Source organism: Leiobunum rupestre, chromosome 7 (assembly GCF_980474605.1).
Source record: "Leiobunum rupestre chromosome 7, qqLeiRupe1.1.hap1, whole genome shotgun sequence".
NCBI classification, from domain to species: domain Eukaryota; kingdom Metazoa; phylum Arthropoda; class Arachnida; order Opiliones; family Sclerosomatidae; genus Leiobunum; species Leiobunum rupestre.
The window spans coordinates 21,456,268-21,476,440 of record NC_143390.1 but is presented as its reverse complement, the minus strand read 5'-3'; the positions used below and the strand labels follow the sequence as shown (position 1 = coordinate 21,476,440).

The window sequence follows — 20,173 nt, the reverse complement described above, 5'->3', positions numbered from 1 at the left end:
TAATCTTACCTTTTAAGGAAGGGAAAGCAACGCGCGTAGCTGCTGTTAGCGTTGTTAGTTTCTGAAACTCAAACTATCGTACCACAGCCAAAAAATTATCGATCCCAGGAAAAATTATCGTTTGCTTGAAAACTGGCGGTATATTTAAATTGTTAAAATTGTGAAATAATTTTTTTAATAAGACGTTCAACCGTTTGAAACTTATGTTTAAAAATCGCAATTTTAACTGTTTTTCATCCAATTAAAAACATCATCATACGCGCGAGCTGAATTATCGAAAAAATGCGTACTGTATAGTACCAAAAGTAAATGAACCGAAGTTATCAGTCTGCTATACTCCCTATGATCGAGGCGTTTTTCTTATGAAGTTACATTTTGACCTGGAGTTTGAAATTTTGCTCGCTCCTAGGCCGAAAGAAAAACGTTTTTGTTTTTGTGAAACCATTTTTTTATACAGAAATAGCTATACCCACTATTCCCAAGTGCAATTTATCGCGTCAAAAGACTGGGATGAAAATTAGGTTTTATTTGACTCTATTTTCTCATCATTTTCATAAGGTAAACGCCCTCCGATTGTGAGCGCTATTTCGATAACTTTGGTTCATTTACTTCTGATAGTACGATATTTTCAATGGCGTACTACGTCCCAAAAATAATCTCGTAATTATCGACGTATACGATAATTATCGTACGACTGGCAACGCTGGCTGCAGTGCTGCACTGCCTGTTCGTCACGAGTACAATTATTTATTTTTTTACGTCCATTTATGCAAAGATTCCAAAGGTGTGACCACGTTCGCGCGCGCTTATATATGGAAGTTGGGAATTCCAACCGCCCCGGGCCACCGTCCTTGCCTCCCCTCCTAGACAGTGCTTATCCACTCCTCTCTCTCACTCTCAACAACCTGTTGGCTTCGCGTGTTTTCCAACAGGCTGACAAGTTTGACAGTTCAATCCTTGAATAACGCGCGCTTTTTCTGTTAAAAACACTAAACAGTCGATTGAATCGGCCATTATAACCGTGAATTTACAAATAATCGTTGTCATTTATTACTTCATAATTTGTCGATAATTTTTGGCCGCTAAACAAATTTTTTTAACTCTCTAATTTCGTTGACTTTCAAATTTGTGTTTGAAGGAAAGTTTGTCGTTTCTTACGAGGAAAATTCTAACGAAATATTTTATCCGCCTTTACTGTTTCGTAAGTGAGATTTATAACATGTTAAACGCTCTAGCATTTTATTTCTGGTGCGGTGTGGTAGAATTCTTATCTACAGAAATTCGATAGGGAAATTTTTTCCCCGCACTCAGCCTCTAGTGACAGATGCAACTTTCTCTTTGAAATTATCGGAGTCAGCGAGTTGCTGCTTTTGCTTCGCTCCCAGATATGCCCCAGATTCAAAATCATAGCGATTTCGCCGTGACCTTACCACGTGGCGCCGACAGAGTTGAGGGATTGGCTAAAACTCGCCTTTGTAGATACTACCAAGTGATTCGGCGTATAACTACAATTAGTTTTGTCTCCAGTTTATCCTCGCAATCGCCCCTCGAGACATCACACTCATTTTTCAGGGATGTCACCAAAAGAATTATACGTGGTTTCAACAACCCCTTTTCAGTCTTAAGACAAGTCGTGCCCTTTCTACCTGTCGTTCCGCCTCTATAAATACTTTTTGCTTAGTGTCATTGCCAGTTTTTTTTGGCAAAGATAAGTATGGTTTATGTCGTAGAATGGACGACTTTCGCTTAGAGATTCGTTATTACTTCTGGTAAAATTTTCCTAGTTTCAAATGCGAACCACGTTTATTCTTCAAACGGTTTTTACATAAATTTACATATCAGGGTTGCCACACATCAGGGAAAACAGAAATCAGGGAATTTAAGAATGGACCTAAAAAGTCAGGGAAATGTCAGGGAATTTAAGAATGGACCTAAAAAGTCAGGGAAATGTCAGGGAATTTAAGAATGGACCTAAAAGGTCAGGGAAAGTCAGGGAATTTAAGAATGGACCTAAAAAGTCAGGGAAATGTCAGGGAATTTAAGAATGGACCTAAAAAGTCAGGGAAATGTCAGGAAATTTAAGAATGGACCTAAAAAGTCAGGGAAATGTCAGGGAATTTAAGAATGGACCTAAGAAGTCAGGGAATTTAAGAATGGACCTAAAAAGTCAGGGAAATGTCAGGGAATTTTTAGAATTTGTAAAAAGTCTGGGAAATGTCAGGGAATTTTTGGAATTTGTAAAACGTCAGGGAATTTTTAGAATTTGTAAAAAGTCAGGGAAATGTCAGGGAATTTTTAGAATTTGTAAAAAGTCAGGGAAAAGTCAGGAAATAAATTTTATCTTGGCACTTTTTTTAAGGTATTTCTACTCTAGAACTATGACAAATTCTAAGATTATCATTTATTTCCTTGAAAGTTTGGCTAATTTTTTCAACATTGCAATAACCTTTTTACTGAAATATAAGTTCATTAAAATTTATTAACTTCTGATAAAAGTCAAATACAAAATAAAAATTTGGCCTTAAAATGTCAGGGAAAATCTCTTAAAATGGTCAGGGAATAGTCGGGGAATTTGAATCTCAAAATTTTGTGGCAACCCTGCATATTTTTATTAAACGCATTCGAAAAAAAGTATTAATATTTTATATAGGAATAATATAGAAATATAATCGATTTGGGCACTTTTACCGATTTAAATACGTTTAACGAACTCGTCGGAATAAAATTACCCAACGGTGTCTAACTTGTAAAAACCTGGTTATTTTTGCTACGTCAATGTCTTTATTGCACAATTTTCCTTTCCTCAATTTTGGGCCAAATATTTGGCCCGGTACAAAATACTTAATGGATCTGTTCCCCCTCCCCATTGCTTGTATTAACAGGTAGATATCTCGAGAGCTTTTTAAGATTATCCCCTTTTTGAAGTCGCCACAGACGGGGAAACGGGAAAAAAGTGAAATCCGCTCAGAGATTGATACAAAACGCTTCTTTCAAACCGGTTTCCCGTCGTCTATTAAATTCTCCTTACGGTTGTTTTTTCGCTCAAGTCCGTTCTTAGAAAATTTCGCAACAATTATGAAATTTCCAATTCCCCTCCTGACGCTTCTTACTTATTAATTAGGGTTAATGAGATCGGCACGTTTGTCCCGACACGTCTTTCGTATTAATATCAGGCTGGCCACACGTCAGGGATTTGAAAATGGACCTAAGAAGTCGGGGACAGGGTTGCCGCGGTACCTGGGAAACGTGGAATTCCTAGAAAAGTCAGGGAATTTGAATGTGGGTCTAAAAATCGGGGAATTTGAATGTGGGTCTAAAAATCGGGGAATTTGAATGTGGGTCTAAAAATCGGGGAATTTGAATGTGGGTCTAAAAATCGGGGAATTTGAATGTGGGTCTAAAAATCGGGGAATTTGAATGTGGGTCTAAAAATCGGGGAATTTGAATGTGGGTCTAAAAATCGGGGAATTTGAATGTGGGTCTAAAAATCGGGGAATTTGAATGTGGGTCTAAAAATCGGGGAATTTGAATGTGGGTCTAAAAATCGGGGAATTTGAATGTGGGTCTAAAAATCGGGGAATTTGAATGTGGGTCTAAAAATCGGGGAATTTGAATGTGGGTCTAAAAATAAGGGAATTTTAAAATCTCTTTTGTGGCAACCCTGAATATTGATATTGAATATATAAGGGGTGGACTTTTACATTGGCGTGTAAGCGCGACGACTTGTTCGAGAAATTTCAGCTCGCGACCTTGGTTCTTTTGACAGTTGTTCGCGCGCGCACTGGCTTAAGCCTAGAAATTTCCAAGCCAACCTCTTTTCTTACTTACCTCTTTTTCGGTCTCACGCGAAATTCTATTGCCAAATACTTGATTCGATTCTCGGCTAATTGTACCCGCGAAAGCGTGGCTGTTTTCGTTGGGTTTTCAAAAGGTTGTTTGAACGCGAGCAATTTCTACAAAATCTCTTTGAACTATTGCTTCTTGATAATTGCCGACTATTATTTTTGCATAAATTAAATAATGAATTTTCATCACTTTAACATGTAACAGAATCAATTTTAAAATAGGTAGAGACAATTAAATTTTGAAAAATTGGTGAGCTATAAATTCGTAAGGAAAATTTTAAACCCTTGAGGGTGAAGCCAACTTCCAGGCGATATTTTCTTTATTGATGTAAAATATAATAATTACACAAATTCTATAAAATCCTATTTTTCTCGATATTATCGATTTTGAACGTTTTCACATGAAGTATTTAGCGTTGCTGCTATATATTTTACTGGGAAATTGTTTTTAAAAATTTGGGAATAACATATTTGCAGGGTTGCTTGATTTAAATCGCCTATGTCGAATTTTTAGAGTTGCCTGGTTTTGGAATTAAGGTAGCAAAATACGAATACCTTAATTTATATTAATTTTTAGGCAAACCGAATTTTTAGAGTTAACCTGGTTTTAGAAATAAGGTAGCGAAATGCGAACCCCCTTAATTTATATTAATTTTTAGGCAAACCGAATTTTTAGAGTTAACCTGGTTTTGTAAATAAGGTACAATTAAAAAACGAACGATTTAAAATATACATAAAAACAATATATAATATTATAAACTTTGGGTATAACGTAAAACACGCAAGAATTTAAATCTATTTAATAAAATTTTATCCCACTAATAAGTGTCGCTTTTTTCAAAAAAGCCGAAAGTGCGTCAATTGGCTCTCCAATATTAGCTCACCCTGCTCGCGTGATAATTATTTGATGCGCATTTCTTTTTAATACGATAAAGCGTCTCCCGCTTTTGGAAATTCCGAGAAAAGAAACGGATGGGGAACTAGAATGTCGACTATGCGCCCTGAGAACAGAAATAAAGATGGGGAGGATGGAACAGGGAGATGATGACGCTGGCGGGGTTTGGCGGATTTTGAGGGTAAAACGTCTGCTACTGCCCTCATTCCCGTCGACTTGACAACCCAGAGGTTCCTGTCAAAATGTCATTGACATTTTATATTAATCTCGGGAATATCTCCGTAACGATGGGAAGGGCCCCTATTAGAAGATAACGCCTCGATACGATTGTGAATGGTTTATTTCGTCGATTTGCTATTTACATTAATGTTTTTTAGTCACAAATAAAACGGACGACGTAGTTTTTATTTATAACAGGGTTGCCGCAATACCTGGAAAAGTCGGGGGAAAAAATTTAGAATTTTTAAAATCGTCGGGGAAAAAAATTGAGAATTTTTAAAATCGTCAGGGAAAAAAGTTTAGAATTTTTAAAATCGTCAGGGAAAAAAGTTTAGAACTTTTAAAATCGTCAGGGAAAGAAGTTTAGAATTTTTAAAATCGTCAGGGAAAAAAGTTTAGAATTTTTAAAATCGTCAGGGAAAAAAGTTGAGAATTTTTAAATCGCCAGAAAAAAAAGTTAAGAATTTTTAAAATCGTAAGGGAAAAAAGGTTGAGAAATCTTCTTGGAAAAAAGTTGGGAATTTTAAAAATCGATAGCGAAAAATTCGGAAATTTTTAAAATATTCAGGGAAAAGTTGGAGAAATTAAAATCGTTAGGGAAAAGTCTGTAAACCTAGTAAACATGCCAGGAAATTTAATTTGGATTCCAAAGGGAAAAACGTTTTGTAGTAATATAGGTAAAATGCGTCAGGAAAAAATCTCAGGGAATTTGAATCTGCAAAATGTGTGGCAACCCTGTATAAGCGGAAGACATTATTTCGTTACCATAAATAAGTTGAGTTTTCCCTCCGCTTTTTGTCAATCCACCCTCGGTAAAACGTTTGGACTTTTTTTTAACGTCCCGCCGTTTGAAACTCTATTTTTAAACCGACTTTAAAAAATAAAAGAAGTAAAAAAACTTTGAGAACAAAAGAAGGTACGGATGGTTTTCATCTCGCGCTCCTCTCGAAATATCTCCGCGTCCTCTCAAATTGGGAATATCGCTGTAGAGGACCCTACGTTCTTAGCACGTGAGTCTTCATCATCTCATTCCACCCGGAAATCGGGGATGCGGGAGAAGAGACGGATGACGATTAGGCGCTGGTGGTCGGAGCTACTGGAGCGCCGTTCGGTGGCTGCGTGCCGAAATACATTTTGGCGAAGTGCCAGCGCTTTCCGCGGCATTCTCGTCCTCTCCCCGCTCTGACAGTTCTCTCCCGCCCCTGCGAGCCAGCTTCGTAGCCAGCCACCTACTGTCGTCTTTGACATTTGGGAAGCCTCGGCTGCTTCTGCGCGCCATTTTCACAGACTCGCTGTTTTTATATTTTTTATTGCGCGGTGATGAAATAGAATACACGTGTTTGCTTTTAGGTTTTGTATTATTTTTTTTCCGCGTTTAATTTTCTCGGTTTAATGGTGGGAATATAAGGTGTCGTTTCGTTTGCAATTTAAAACCCTTGAAATCTGTAATGGATATTTATAGATTTACGTTTCGAACTATTTTTACAAAATTTATCACGACCTTTTCCAAAGCTAGGGAATTTGAAAATGTTTCCAAAATGTCGGGGAAAAGCTAGGGAATTTGAAAATGTTTCCAAAATGTCGGGGAAAAGCTAGGGAATTTGAAAATGTTTCCAAAATGTCGGGGAAAAGCTAGGGAATTTGAAAATGTTTCCAAAATGTCGGGGAAAAGCTAGGGAATTTGAAAATGTTTCCAAAATGTCGGGGAAAAGCTAGGGAATTTGAAAATGTTTCCAAAATGTCGGGGAAAAGCTAGGGAATTTGTAAATGTTTCCAAAATGTCGGGGAAAAGCTAGGGAATTTGAAAATGTTTCCAAAATGTCGGGGAAAAGCTAGGGAATTTGAAAATGTTTCCAAAATGTCGGGGAAAAGCTAGGGAATTTGAAAATGTTTCCAAAATGTCGGGTAAAAGTCAAGGAATTTGAAAATGTTTCCAAAATGTCAGGGAAAAGTCGGGGAATTTGAAAATGTTTACAAAATGTCGGGCAAAAGTCGGGGAATTTGAAAATGTTTACAAAATGTCGGGCAAAAGTCGGGGAATTTGAAAATGTTTACAAAATGTCGGGCAAAAGTCAAGGAATTTGAAAATGGTCACATAAAGTAAGGGAATTTTAAAATGACCCCCAAAAAATCAGGCAAATCATTTATTCTACAAAAATGGCCCAGGAAAATTTGGCAATTTGTTGAAGGAAAACCTGGAAATGTTAGGGAATTTAATTCCGGAAATTTTGTACGAACCCTGTTAATTTACTTGATTGTAAACCAAATCTAATTTTAGTGGGTTTTTTAGCAGTTTTAACCTAATAGTAATTGGCTCAGAATAAACCACTGACGTAGTCTAACAACTTCATTTTTTTACAAACTTGCCAATAAAAAATTGTTGTTCACCCACTTAAAACTTATAAAAAAACTAATTTAAAATTTTGATATATTTCTATTTAATAGGCGGATGGAGGGGGATTGGGTTTCAGTTCACACCTGTTAACCAAAATAGGTTGCGCCACGCGCCGTTAACTTTCATTCGGGAGAGTGTACCTGCGTGATACCTGTACGTCTTGTATATCTAGCAGATGTCAACATTCAAAGTTTGGCTTATATAAAATGACAGCGCCGTGTCCTCGCGAAAAACACTGTTTATACGAAACTGGATATTCCAAAGGGATTTTCATATAGTTAGGCCTAACTTCACCTGACAGCTTGGCACAAAGCCGGCCATTATCGGTATCGGACAGTGTCTTTTGATTGATGACCCTATCGAGTGACCCTTTCTAACAACGGGAATTAATCCTCGCGGGAAATAATTTGGCCGCGTTCACATTTGGGTCTTTTTTTTTGGGGTATCTGGGTTAAGCCGAAGCTATTTCGTCTCAAATAATGAGACGAGGAAAGTTGCATACTTGGAAGTGGTATTATAGGCGGATAGAAGGGATATTTACGTCGTATACTTATAATTTAACCCGCCTATGGTAACGCTGTCAAGTTAAATAATTCTTCTGTCAACTTTAATTGACACATTGGAGTCTATCAAAGGCGGGTATTCGGCCCTTATTATTTGTACGGCTGTCGGAAAATAGTCGCTGGCAAGCGTCGGTGACCGATATTAGGAGCTCGCTCTAGAAAAGTGTCTCTTTTAATTTCATCCCTCTGGTAATTTATTTTTAGAACATTTTCCGGCGGCGAAGGTTGAAAGCGCCGTTTCACCTTTTCCGTCTTTTGCTTGAATTATTGTTTGTATGAGGCGTGATTATTCGGGACCCGTAGACTTGACCATCTCGCTGCCTTCGGTTGGGTCCGCCGCGCCTGTTCAAACATGGTCTATCGTTTTCCGCTTTTATCATTCTAGGACACGGTTAAATGACACGCGGTTTTCGCACTCGCTGTCCGACGCTGCTTTTGCGAAGTCACGGGGGGGGGGAGTGGGCTTCTGAATATGCTTCATTTTATTTTGATAGATCTTGATAGATTACAAATTCGGTGCTTTACTAAAGTTTACTCCTTCGGCGGGCCTCTGGTGGGCAATACCAGAATGACAGTAAATTGTGGGGGGAAAAATTGGAAAATACTGTTAATATTTTTTTATGAAGTGTCTATACTGTAGGCTACGCTTTGTGTGGACGTGACCTGTGTGATAGTTACCATAATGGACCACTTGATAAAGGGATTTTTTCCATTATATTTAATGGGGGTGGTATAGAAATGAACATTTTAAAATGGTTTTAAAAACCGTTTATCAATTTTGGCCAACTTCGTATTTTTCCTAGTTTTTTAACTGTCAATAATGTTTGGCAATCAGTTAAAACGGCTTTTCGATTAGATTTCAAATTCAAGTTGTCACGTTTTTATGTCAGTACGACGATATTTCTTCCATCTGACCCTCTTTTTTAACAAAAATATTATTTATGAAGATGATTTTTAAATATACTAAGACTAACTTAATACGTCATTTTCATAATTAACCACTGTTAAGAATTACAGGTTGAAATCAATAATAATAATTAAACAACAGTAATAAAAGAATCTTTGGACAGGGTTGCCACAGGTCAGGGGAATTTTAAGACTTGGTAAAAAGTCAGGGAATTTGTAATTAAAATTTTAAGAAGGTAATTTGTCATATAGTTGGGTGATAAATTCCACGATTATTATTAAGTTTCTGGTCGTTTTTGAACGTTGTTATAAAAATAATTTTAACTTAAAAGATAACCTAAAGAGACACCTTGATACCAAACACAAGTTGAAGTATATTGGTATAGTAAAAGTTGTTTAATTTTGGTCTTAAAGATTTCCAAGAAAAACAGGGAAATCTTCTGAAAATATTGTGGCAACCCTGATTTAAAAATAATCGTTATTTAAGTAATATTCCCAGACCAATATTTAATTTAATAAATCTGAATGCAACAAGTGTTCGTTGATTACAATGGAGAAAGCCAGCTAGATTCTGTTTGGCAGTTTGACAGTAGCCGAGAAGTTTCAGGAAACTCAACGATTCATTAAAACCTTTTCGAAGGTTGAAGAGAGACTTTGCCAAGAAAGTTTTATTATTTAGCGGCGCCGGGAAAGTAAAAATGAACATGACAGCCAACGAGGAAAGGAAATTGTTTTTATAAATTCCTCATTGTAAATTGTCCGAATTTCTTCCTGTTAAATGCTATACGACCCTTTATCTTAACTCGATGCGGGAAACCCTGACGATTCTAAAATAATGTATTTTTAAAGGGTTTTATCTCCCCGTTCTTCCAAATGGGGACTACGCAATCTGTCTTTGACAATACGCTGAGAGGGTCTGTCCCTTTGGATCATTAATGCACTTCCAACTCAACCATTACGATGACCTTAGACTTTTTAGACCAACCCATTTCAAACAATACTGCTAAAACTCCGTTCGTATTTCCTCCACCGAATAAAAACCTCCATTCGAAATCATTCTTAATATAAAATGTATTCTTCCATTGTTTCAAAGTAAAACGCGAATAGGATGGAATTGGTTCCGTGTTTACTGGAGATTAAATATTATAATTTTCCAGAATAGTCTTCCCACATGCCCCCAAAAATATAACGAAATTTCGGCTAATAAATACTAAAGGTGATTATAGAAAGATTTTTGAAAAATTTCAATTTAAACAATTTTTTTTAAAGAATTTCGAAAGCGAAATTGGCTATTTTGTTTGGTATAATTTTAAAATTTTGTACTTTGAAAGTCGATAAACTAGTTTTTTTTGTGGCACTTTTTCGTAAAAGTCGTTACTCTAATTCTTTTCTATCGCCCTTTAATAGCGTTTAAACTGTTTCGATCTTAATATTAATTCCTGGATCGTTAATTATAAAGTCGGGGAATTATTGCGTCCTATATTCATTCGGTTGTCATTGCGACAAGGCTTAACGTAATGTCAAACGCGTCTAATGTAAACCTACCGACTTTTTCCTCGTTGCAGCCGCGATAACGTAGAGGTGGTTATGTAACGAGAAATACACAATCCTCGCCCCCTTTATCTTAAATGCCAGGTTAGGTAACGAAGCGGATAGTGCCTAAAGGTAAAGTGTCATTTACGGGTAGTTTTTTTCTTCTACTTAAAGGTTGTGTAATTTTTTTAGTGGGTCAATATTGGATCACGAATTGGTTGTTGGGGGAAAATGTGTCAAAGAATTTTCGGTGTAACTGCAGGGCGTACGCTGAGGTTTGAGTTTCCTATATAGTAATTAATTATGAAATCCGCAAATTATTCTACAAATTTTAATAAGTTTTTAAAAAACGGGCGGTTCTTAGAAGAAAGAATATAAGAAAATCGGTAACCTCAAAAGGTTATTGACAGTGTTTAAAGAATAATTTTGTCGAGGTTCTTTTGCATAACTATTCTGTTATTATGTTTTGCGCGGTAATATTTGCTGGTGGGTGGGAAGTTTTTGGAATAACGATACCAAGACGCAAGGTTGAAAAATTGGAACGGGTTGTCGTACTCTGAGGTTGATCCTCGACGTGTGACACCTATACAATAACTATAATTTAACCAGACTTAAACGTGTACACCCGATTTAGAATAAAGTTATTATTATCTCAATCTGTTAAAAAAAGGTCGTTTTTACTTTCGTGATATAAAATCCTCGTATAGTTTGATTTAAACACCTGGATGGGTTAGAAAAACCTCGCAAGCCACGCGAAGCCAGTTGAAACATTGCGCAAACTTCGTTCGTTAGATGGCGCAATATACCCGTTACTTATTTTATATATTTTTCCTTAAGGTTTCTGTGCTAAAAGGGATAAATTTCTCCGAGCGCTGGCTCGAGGGGTCGGACATTCATTAACAAACGTACGGGATTTGCAAATCCAGTGGATTTTCTTGGATTTTTCACTGGATTTGTGGATTTTTGAAAAATCCAATGGTATTTGTTTTTTTTTTTTTTTGCTGGATTTGTCGATTTTTCTCTTTGATTTTGTGGATTTGCGGATTTTTCTCTTGGATTTTGTGGATTTGCGGATTTTTCTCTTGGATTTTGTGGATTTGCGGATTTAGCTCTTGGATTTTGTGGATTTTCTTCTGGATTTGTGGATTTTGGAAAATACAACTGTATTTTTAAAAAATCCTCTAATTGGTATTTTTTGCTGGATTTGTGGATTTTTCTCTTGGATTTTGGGGATTTTTTGGATTTTCCCGTAGATTTTGTGGATTTGTGAAAAATCAAATTATTTGAGGAATTTTTCGTGGATTTTCGATTTTTCGGTGGATTTGTGGATTTTTCTCTTGGATTTTGGGGATTTTTTTATTTTCCCGTAGATTTTGTGGATTTGTGAAAAATCCAAAATTATTTGAGGAATTTTTCGTGGATTTTCGATTTTTCGGTGGATTTGTGGAATTTTCTCCTGGAATTTGTGGATTTGTAGATTTATTCTATGGATTTGTTAACAAATACAAAATCTTTTCCGGATTTTTCTGTGGATCTTTCGCTGACCGTACGGGATTTTTCTGAATTTCCCACCCCTCGCGCTGGCCACTGTTAAAACATCTACTTGAATGAATGTATAATTCTATTTTGTATAGTATTCTTTCGGCAATTTCTTTATGATTTTAGAGACCCAAGGAGGAGGGAGGCGTTTCAATCGATTCACGATTATTCCTGGATTCCATTTTTCTCCCTTATTATCGAGTACGTTTCGCCAAAAAACAATAGTATCAGTTTCTTTCACGCGCAATTAGTAATGATAAGTATGCACCGCGCATCCCGGCCTCTCGTATTGTCATGTTTTTGTTTTCGCTATTTTATTTTACCCATAACTGATAGCGACACCTGTCCGCGACTGCTGGTAATGTACGCTCTTGGGTGATAATAGACCAGGGGGAATATAAATACGCGCCATATCTAGGCTACACCTACAATACCGTTACTTTTAACGTTGCGATTCGCGAATTCTCTTTCCCGATAAATTGTTGATGACTCGCTCTCCTGTAGATCGGAACTTAATTAAAATTACGTGGATTAACCGAGCAGTCGCATTTATAGCCCATAATTTAGCAGGGTTGCCACCGTACTTAGAAAATCGGGTAAAATGTCGAAAAATCGGGTAATTTTAAGAACTATTAAAAATGTCGAAAAATCGGGTAATTTTAAGAACTATTAAAAATGTCGAAAAATCGGGTAATTTTAAGAACTGTTAAAAATGTCGAAAAATCGGGTAATTTTAAGAACTATTAAAAATGTCGAAAAATCGGGTAATTTTAAGAACTATTAAAAATGTCGAAAAATCGGGTAATTTTAAGAACTATTAAAAATGTCGAAAAATCGGGTAATTTTATTTTGGTTACCAGTTAAAACGTTTATTAAAATTAATAAAGGTTAAAAATTTACAACTTTTGACTGAAAACAATTCCGGGGAAAGTCATGGAATTTGAATCTGAAAGAAATGTGACAACCACAAATTATTTTATTATGATAATTTAGCTGCTCTACGACTAGTTTTTAAGGTAACTAGCGACAGTTTCCCCATAGCTTTTTTAAACTTGGAGGCAGTTATCCAACATAAATTTTTCATTTAATACGATTTTTCGAAAAACATTCACTTTATTTGAAAGATTAGGTAGCATAAACACGCTACCCTTCAACGGGCTTCAGGCTAAATTTTTATTAGGGTAAAAACGCCACAACGAGCGTTGACGCCAAAAGTGTCCGTTAGGCCTAATACGCTCTTCTTTTGCATCGACGCCAAAAAGTGTCCGTTAGCACTCAACTTTCGGACGTACGAATGTTTTGACGCGCTTAAAGGAAAATGCATTAAGACGCGCGCTAGTGGAAACCAAACCTTGGGCCTAATTTTTTGGCGTCATCGCTCGCCGTCGCGGTTTTTCTGGCCTAGTGAAAACCCGCCTAAAATATCTCTAATGACGTTGGGGCGATGAGCGGATGTAAACGGTTCCTCTGGTGTTTGGAGTAAATAGGTGTCTTCCCACCCCGCTTGTACCAGGTGTATTTGCTACATCACACTTGTTTGCCGCCCATTAGTCCAACGTACCACAAGTGAGCGCTATCTCTCTTCCGTTCTCTGCAGGGTCGCCGACCTCTCCTCTTCTTTTAGCGCCATTTTTTACCCTTTTCCGTCGTTATGGTAACTGTAATGATATTTTAGAAAGACAGGAGAAAAATTAGGATAAACGCTTTTTGTTATTGTTACTTCTTGACGCGCGGTTGGTTTTCTGGCAACACCAAGAGAGGTTTTCAGCGCCCGGAGATTGATAATGGAAAATTGGTTTTTATGGCTCCTTTCCACTCTTGATCGATTCAATTTCCCAAGAATCTATCCTCCGCGTACAATCCCTTTTAATTGGGTTAACGAGGGAGTGTGTGTAAGCTTGTAATGATGAGATCCAAGCATCATTTTGGACGGGTGATAATGACTATGGCGCCTTTGACTTTTCTCGATAAAGATAACGGATTATCGTAATATGTATAGGGTGTTCACGTGCTTATTGGGACAACCCGAAACTGACAGCTAAACCGTCAAACGTGTATTGCCGCTTATCACGGTAACAAGTTTGGCGCAATAACCTGTATTTTCTGTTATCGCGGATGTAATAACTTGTGTAGCTAACTTCTTATTGTATACAGTTGAAGCTATTTAAACAATTAACGGGTTTTTAATTAAGACTTAAATTTTAAATTTTTCAGTGTAGAAATACTGTAACAGGGTTGCCACATTACCTAGAAAAGTCGGGAAAATGAGAATTGAATATAAAAGTCGGGGAAATTTTAAGAATTAATAAAAAAAAGTAAATTAACTTGGGTTTTCAAATGGAAAAACGTTTACTATAAATTTAGGCAGGTTAAAAATGACCGATTTTTGTCTTTTTAAAAAGTCTTGGGATATTTTGGGGGAAACCTGAGAAAGTCATGGAAATTGTAAAAAGTGTGGTAACCCCGGGAGGTTACTTGATAGCGCGTTTTCTATCGCGTAAGTTAGTTTAACTTTTGACATTTGTAAGACGAGGAGTAGCTACGCTGTAATAGTGGGGGGAAAAGTTTAATGTCAAACGTCGATCGGGCCTTTCTTTTATCGAACGGTCTGAGAAAAAATGGGGTGTGCATAATGTATTACAAAGATTCACTACGAGCTCCGCAGCGAGAAAGGGGGATATTTTGGAGGAGACCCAAACACCGGCTCTCTCCGGCTATGGATTTTTAGATTGCTGTCAAAGTTGCTCGCGAGGGGATGACCCAGAAACCCTTGACGAAGGAAAGCTCTATCATTCTCTCTCTCGGCCCCCGAAACCCGCGTGCAGCACGCTAACCGCACGCTCTTCCGCGCCTAGCCTCTTCTCCTCCAGTTCGTCCCGAATTCCGCGCTCGAAACAGTTGGTTACGTAAAAGGCTCCCTGCTTGGATTTCTGACGTTACTCCCATCAACGCAGCACCCATGAGAGGTAGGACACTCGTTGCGTTATCCTCGAGTTGCGTTTAATTAGCAGCGTGTCGCGTATAACGGTCGGCCGTAAGAAAACACTTTTGTTGTCGAATTATACCGTTTTATTTTCGAACGTGTTTTTGTAAAAGCTCCCCTTCTGTTTTGCTAAAAATAAACCGACTCGTAAAGCAATCCTTTTTTAGCGAATGCTGCCTGGGCTTGTTTTGGAGCCTTCGATAGTTTTGACAAGGTTTAACAATTGTCCTTTAGCCCTTGGTCTTGCCAATAGCGAACACGGGTTTAGATATAGTCAATTTTAAAACCTAATATTTAGAATTTAATTAAATCCTAATGTTTGGCGTATCCCCCTTTTTTCAAACGTATCGATTTATTTAGAATAACTTTTTTTTCAATGAGATTTTGACAGGTTGATAACAAACACTGACGTTTGTCAAAGTTTTCTTTACCGTATTCGGATCGAATTATTGATATTTATCTTGACCGGTGTTTTCAACATTGTAACGTGCGAAATGTTGCAGACTGTGTAGCTTCTATTATCGATATTTCTTACGATATATTTGAAGACTTTAAAACGTGGGGTGTCTATAACAGCTGACGACGTTTTTTAACTACAAAGAATGGGTCCTCATTCTACTCTCTCCTTAACTGTACAATTTGTGTCGCTCGCCGACTGGCATAAATCCAAACTTCAGGCGCCGTACGCGTAGATATAATTGTTTTGGAATGTTGTCTGCCAGATATTTATTTTGGTACGTTAAAGGTCATAGAGGGCTGCGATGGAGAGAGGTCTTGGCTCCGAAATTAATACCACGACGTTAATTGACATTTTCCAATCAGGCGTCGCGTGCTAACCATTTTCATTTCGTATTTCGCCCGTGGAGTAAATTAATTTCGTTCAAAAACTTTTTAGTTCGTGATCGGGCATCGATACTCGCCGAGGTCTGGTCTAGAATTTGATATTTCGGAAATTTTCTCTCGACTAATCTGTATAAGCATTTTACTTGTCCTTTCGTTAGCGGCTAGGTTTTGTTTTGTTGGAAGGCAGTTTTCGAGACAAGTCCTTGAGTGCTAAAGCGAGGAACCTTTTGTGTTTTTAGGCATCTTTTAAAAATAGTAATTCTCCCCCTGACTTTTTTATACACGTTGGAAGCGAAAAAAAAAACGTTTCTTGTTTGTTCTAAATTTTGGCCGATTGTTGCTGAGTGTGCTAGTGACTAGGGTGAATAATATATAATTGAGAAGTGACTTTCCAACTAATACAGGGCTGCCACACGTCAGGGAAATCAGGGAAAAGTCAGGGAAATTTAAGAATTGGTAAACATTCAGGGAAAAGTCAGGGAATTCAATTTTACCTTGGCACTTTTTGAATGTAATTTAACTCTAGATCTATGGCAAATTCCACTATTATCATTTATTTCCTTGAATGTTTGGCTAATTTTTTCAACATTGCAATAACATTTTTACTGAAATATAAGTTCATCTAAATTTATTAACTTCTGATAAAAGTAAAATATTTAAGAAAAATTTTGACCTTAATAAGTCAGGGAAAATCTCTTAAAAATGGTCAGGGAAAACAGGGAATAGTCAGGGAATTTGAATCTGAAAATTTTGTGGCAACCCTGTAATAACGTAAGACCCGTCGAACTTAAGAATTACGTAGGTTTTGCTAAAGGTCAAAGGTCCCCTTTTTTCTTTGGGTACTTATTAGAACGCTGAGTCGGATTATGTGGCCTATTAATCTTTCGAATGTTTATTAGTTCCCATGTAACTACTTCGATTCAATAAAGTTGCGAAGGGATAATCGCTGACGATAGTCGTTCTTTATCATTTAATGTCTGGAAATATGGAGACGCTCGTGAAAAATTTAATTTATTCAAAGAACCTTCGTACGTCTCAACCGTAAGAATTACAACTAGTTGGCAATTTATTTTGGAGGTTGACGTTAAGTACATACGTTTGAGATAAAATAAAACTGATTTAAACCGAATTATTTACCGATTAGTGGCCAAATTATCCAAGCAACTCTAGCTTGATTAAGTTTCCGTATTTCACGTGTCTCTTGTCAAATAGTTTTCAATTGAAATTTGAAATATATTTCCACGAGAGTGTTGAAAGGTTGCAGGGTTGCCTAAAAAGTCAGGGAATTTTAAGAATTTGTAAAAAGTCGGGGAATTTTATTTTATTTTGACACTTTTTGAAGGTAAATTTTACTCTAGATCTATGACAAATTTTATGATTACATTTATTTCCTTGAAAATTTAGCTAACTTTTTCAACATTGCAATGATCTTTTTACTGCAATATAGGTACATTTAAATTTAATAACTTCTGATAAAGTAAATAAAAATTGGGTGTTAAAAGTCAGGGAAAATTTCTTAAAATGGTCAGGGAATTTAAATTAAATTTTGTGGCAACATTAGGTTTATTACCCAAAATAAATTCCTTATTTTAATAATATAACCTTTTTACTGAAATATAAGTCCATTTAAATTTATTAACTTCTGATAAAAGAAGAAAAAAATTTGGGTTTTAAAAGTCCGGGAAAATTTCTTCAAATGGTCAGGGAATTTAAATCAAATTTTTGTGGCAACACCGGGTTTCCTACCCAAAATAAATTCCTTATTTTAATATAACCTTTTTACTGAAATATAAGTCCATTAAAATTTATTAACTTCTGATAAAGTAAAATTAATAATTAAAATTGTGGTCTTAAAATAGTCAGGGAATTTAAATCTAAAAATTTGGTGGCAACACTGGGTTGCCTTTAATCGCGGGAAAACGTGTTGAACTTTTGACCTATTTGTAGATGATTATTGATCTGTCGAGAATACAACCGCGACGTACATCCTCCTTTTGGTTGGGCTTGTAAGAAAGAAATGTCCACCCCCGCTTCGAAACGGACGGCGGCAAGAAAGTCCCCCCTTTTTCCTCGCCATTCTTTTGATCGCTTGTAAACTAGTGTTAAGTGGAGTTCCTTTTCCTGGTTAGAAAGAGTAAGTGCCGAGGAAGTTGAAAAGTAAATATGTATAGGCAGCAACCCTTTTTCTCGGTGGGGCTCGCATCATCCGCCGGATTTTACTCGTTATCGTAGTCGCAGCCAAACACGGTCCTTGGTTCCAACTAGGGATGCCTATTTTTCTAATTTTCTAATACCGGCATCGGCCAATATCTGCTTAAACGAAGCCGATATTGGTCGATACCGATATCGGAAAAATATTTTTTTAAAAAAATTTAAAAATAATAAAATTCCCGATTAACTAACTAATGATAATATTTTATTTGATTGGCGGCGCCTCTAACTAGGGATGCCTATTTTTCTAATACCGGTATCGGCCAATATCTGCTTAAACGAAGCCGATATTGGTCGATACCGATATTAGAGAAATGTTTTAAAAAAAAATAATAATAATAATAAAATTCTCGATTAACTAATGATAATATTTTATTTGATTGGCCGCGCCACGTACGCCAGACTTCATAAGCTAGATCATAGACAGGGGGTTATGAGCGTAAATAAATAAAAAAACGTTATTTGATTTGTGTTAGAAAATATGTATCAATTAAATGAAAAGAAACATTCGGATATGCTCTTGCAAACGTTTTTTCGTGAAAATTTTGAATAAAATGGTATGACAGTGTACTGAACCGTCTTTTACAATTATTTTATCATATACACTCCTGTTATGACAAATAAATTTGTTAATATCAGCCGATATATCGGCTGTACCCATTGTAACCCGGCCACCTGAATTAATGGCTTTAAAAGTAGCTAGATGACTTAGGCCTTTGGTGGTGCCTTGGGTATTAGCCTAGCTGATAATTTATTATCATCGCTGATCCTATTGGAACTAGGGATGCACATTCCGTATAGATCCAGTAGTAACTTTCTATGACGGCAGTCAATTGGCACTTATCTACCACCAATAAAACCTGAACATATTCCCCAAAAGGAACAATCTTTCTGAATTGCTATTGCGTCTTCGCTGTCACGCGTTCACTTTGAACGAGGAATTTGTCAACGCGGGTCGCGTCTCCGGCGGGCGTAAGTACAACGCGACCGGAAGGGGACGGTCCCCCGCGTGGCGTCAGTCGCGGATAACTTCCACCTGTCCCTAGCTCTTCCTCCCGTGTCAGTACGTAATAGTATCAGCTGCTAGATAAAATATTTTTTTTTTATTACGGGGGTAGCTACCCCCCACTTTAAAGACCCCCGCTTATATTACTATATTTAATATATCGTGCTTTTGAAGGAACCAAGCTGCACTCGGTGAGGGGGACTCCTGTATGAGATTTTTTTGCCTTCTGTTAATGACCAATTTGGTTTCTGGTTGAAAATTAGGTTTTGAAATTGGGTGAAAATACTTTAGGGAAGCGGAACAATAGTTTTTTCCTACGAGGAAAGGGGTAATAATCGAAAGTATACACTCATTGCGCGTGAACAACTCGTACTGCAATGTTGAAATGTCAGTCGGTAAAGGGGAAACAATGTACGTTCGAAGTAATTGTAGTCCAAGATCACTTAGAGAAAAAAGGGGTTGGCGACGAAGGCCTAGAAAAGGACTTATTAAGCTATCATAAACGAAGTTAACCGAGCGTGGAGGACTTAGGAAGGGCTCTTCCGAGCGTGACCAAAGCTCTCGACACCTAAAAGCACGTTCCGTGATATATTGGATCAAATTGGTCGACCCGCTCTCCTATTAAAAACAAAAGTTCTCTCTTCGTTTACGGTTATAAGTTTTGAGCGCATTTAACTCGTCGGGGTTTTGTGTCTGGGAAAACGTCAAACCATAACGTTATCGAATGACACGGTTGTAACGGACTTTTTTTTGCGTGCAGGGCGCCTTCGGATGCATCTCTGCGACGACTCGCTGCCCTACTCCCGTCCCGACGATTGCGGCGACGACAGCGGCTCTCCTCGCAGCGACGGACTGTCCAGCCGGGACCCTTTGAGGGGAGAGGGCGGCGGAGGACACAGGTCCCACCACCGGGAGCACGGCTCCAACTCCAGGAAACGAAGAGGCAACTTGCCCAAAGAGAGCGTCAGGATCCTGCGCATGTGGTTGTACGAGCACCGATACAACGCCTATCCGTCCGACCAAGAGAAAGTTCTGCTCTCGCAAGAAGCCAACTTGAGCGTCCTACAAGTCTGCAACTGGTTCATCAACGCTAGACGCAGGATTCTACCCGACATCATCCGCAAAGAGGGACACGATCCGTTGCAATACACCATCACTCGGAAGGGATCCCTGCACAGGACGCAAGTAAGTTTCAAATAAACGACAATGAGTCGTCGAAATGAACGGCGTTTATG

At 37.5% G+C, this 20,173-nt stretch overlaps 1 protein-coding gene across 4 annotated transcripts in view; it reads left to right on the top strand.

The window, feature by feature from the left end:
- LOC149935123 (homeobox protein TGIF2-like) overlaps positions 1-20,173 on the top strand; it is a 32,980-nt gene that overhangs the window by 9,555 nt on the left and 3,252 nt on the right. For 3 of the 4 annotated variants that reach the window (XM_090154330.1, XM_090154331.1, XM_090154333.1), the window contains one exon: positions 19,699-20,123. In XM_090154330.1, coding sequence (XP_090010456.1) covers positions 19,699-20,123 — 425 coding nt within the window. Of the gene's footprint in view, positions 1-14,672; positions 14,862-19,698; positions 20,124-20,173 lie in introns of those variants that run through there. The other variant, XM_090154334.1, reaches the window with a different exon arrangement.